The 1,134-nt window shown below is 31.5% G+C and overlaps 1 protein-coding gene across 2 annotated transcripts in view; it reads right to left on the reverse strand.

Annotated features, from left to right (window-relative positions):
- LOC145258162 (glutamate-rich protein 2-like) overlaps window positions 1-1,134 on the reverse strand; it is a 124,037-nt gene extending 122,903 nt beyond the window's left edge. The window contains exon 1 of one of the 2 annotated variants that reach the window (XM_080115969.1): window positions 952-1,134. In XM_080115969.1, coding sequence (XP_079972095.1) covers window positions 952-976 — 25 coding nt within the window. In that variant the 5' untranslated portion in view covers window positions 977-1,134. The remainder of the gene's footprint in view (window positions 1-951) is intronic. The other variant, XM_080115968.1, reaches the window with a different exon arrangement.

A 1,134-nucleotide genomic window follows, 5' to 3' on the forward strand; every position in this document is an offset into this window, starting at 1 on the left:
TTTCAGTTATATTGTGTTTATTTGCTAACACAATGTGTCGTACAAGATAGTAAGTGTTGTTGTCCCTAATTTTCGAGAGTAGTATCTCTTCTTCAGGAGAGTTGTGATTGATATTAAGTATTTTTAGGATTTATTGTAGTTTTTTTTTTTTTTTTTTTAAATGTATCTAAATGATTAATTTTTGCATGTTATACTTAAAGTGTGTATTTAGGAGTGTTAATGACTGCTGCATTAGTGTGGTGTAACATTGATTTTGAATGCAACCCTGTCATATCAAAGAACCTACTGTTGATTTTATATGTCGGACCTTTCTGCTTGTGTGGTAATAAAACTTCTGAAATGCACTTGTGATGTTAGGCTGTGTAAGGTGTTGACTTTGGTCAAAATCGCCTGTTCTTTCTTTCATCAGATTATCGAAGATATTCTGATGCAAAACCTATACATAAAGTACATTTGTGTAAAATTTCATAAAAATCAGCCCAGCCGTTTTGGAATCTACGGTGAACGAATACGCGCGTGCACGCACACACGCACACACACACACACACACACACACACACACACACGCACAAAGTTCCTTTATATAATAGCAGAGATAAAGATTTCAAAAACTTACGAAAAATGATTCAAGGGAGATAAGTCAGTTTGCCATTCTGAATTGGTCGCACAACTTTTGCACATTAAAACACGATAAAACTTGATAATGTGATACATTCTATTTTTATTTGTAACTATTTTTCTACTGGGTAATTTTTCGTAATTTATGGAATTGATACTAATTTTCAACATAATACATAAGTACGTAATAATGTTTCCACGTGAAATGCGCTGGTTTAAAATATCATCAATCTACACAAGCACCTAAGTTGGACGGTAACGAAACAGCGTATAAATTTTAAATAAATAATAGTTATTTTGTTTTCATAAAAATACATTTTCTTAAACTTCTACCTTGACTGCCGACTTCGGTGTCCATGATGAAAACAACAAATTGGACATCTTGTTATTGTTGTCATAGCAACGTGACAGATGCGAAAATTATTTACATGAATATTTGGATTATTTTTTGTATAGTTGTAAAGCTCAAAAATGCAAATATATTGTAAATTAAAAAAATCACAAACAACAAAATAT

The sequence above is a fragment of the Euprymna scolopes genome, chromosome 33 (assembly GCF_053919585.1).
Source record: "Euprymna scolopes isolate OS-2025 chromosome 33, ASM5391958v1, whole genome shotgun sequence".
In the NCBI taxonomy this organism is placed as follows: domain Eukaryota; kingdom Metazoa; phylum Mollusca; class Cephalopoda; order Sepiida; family Sepiolidae; genus Euprymna; species Euprymna scolopes.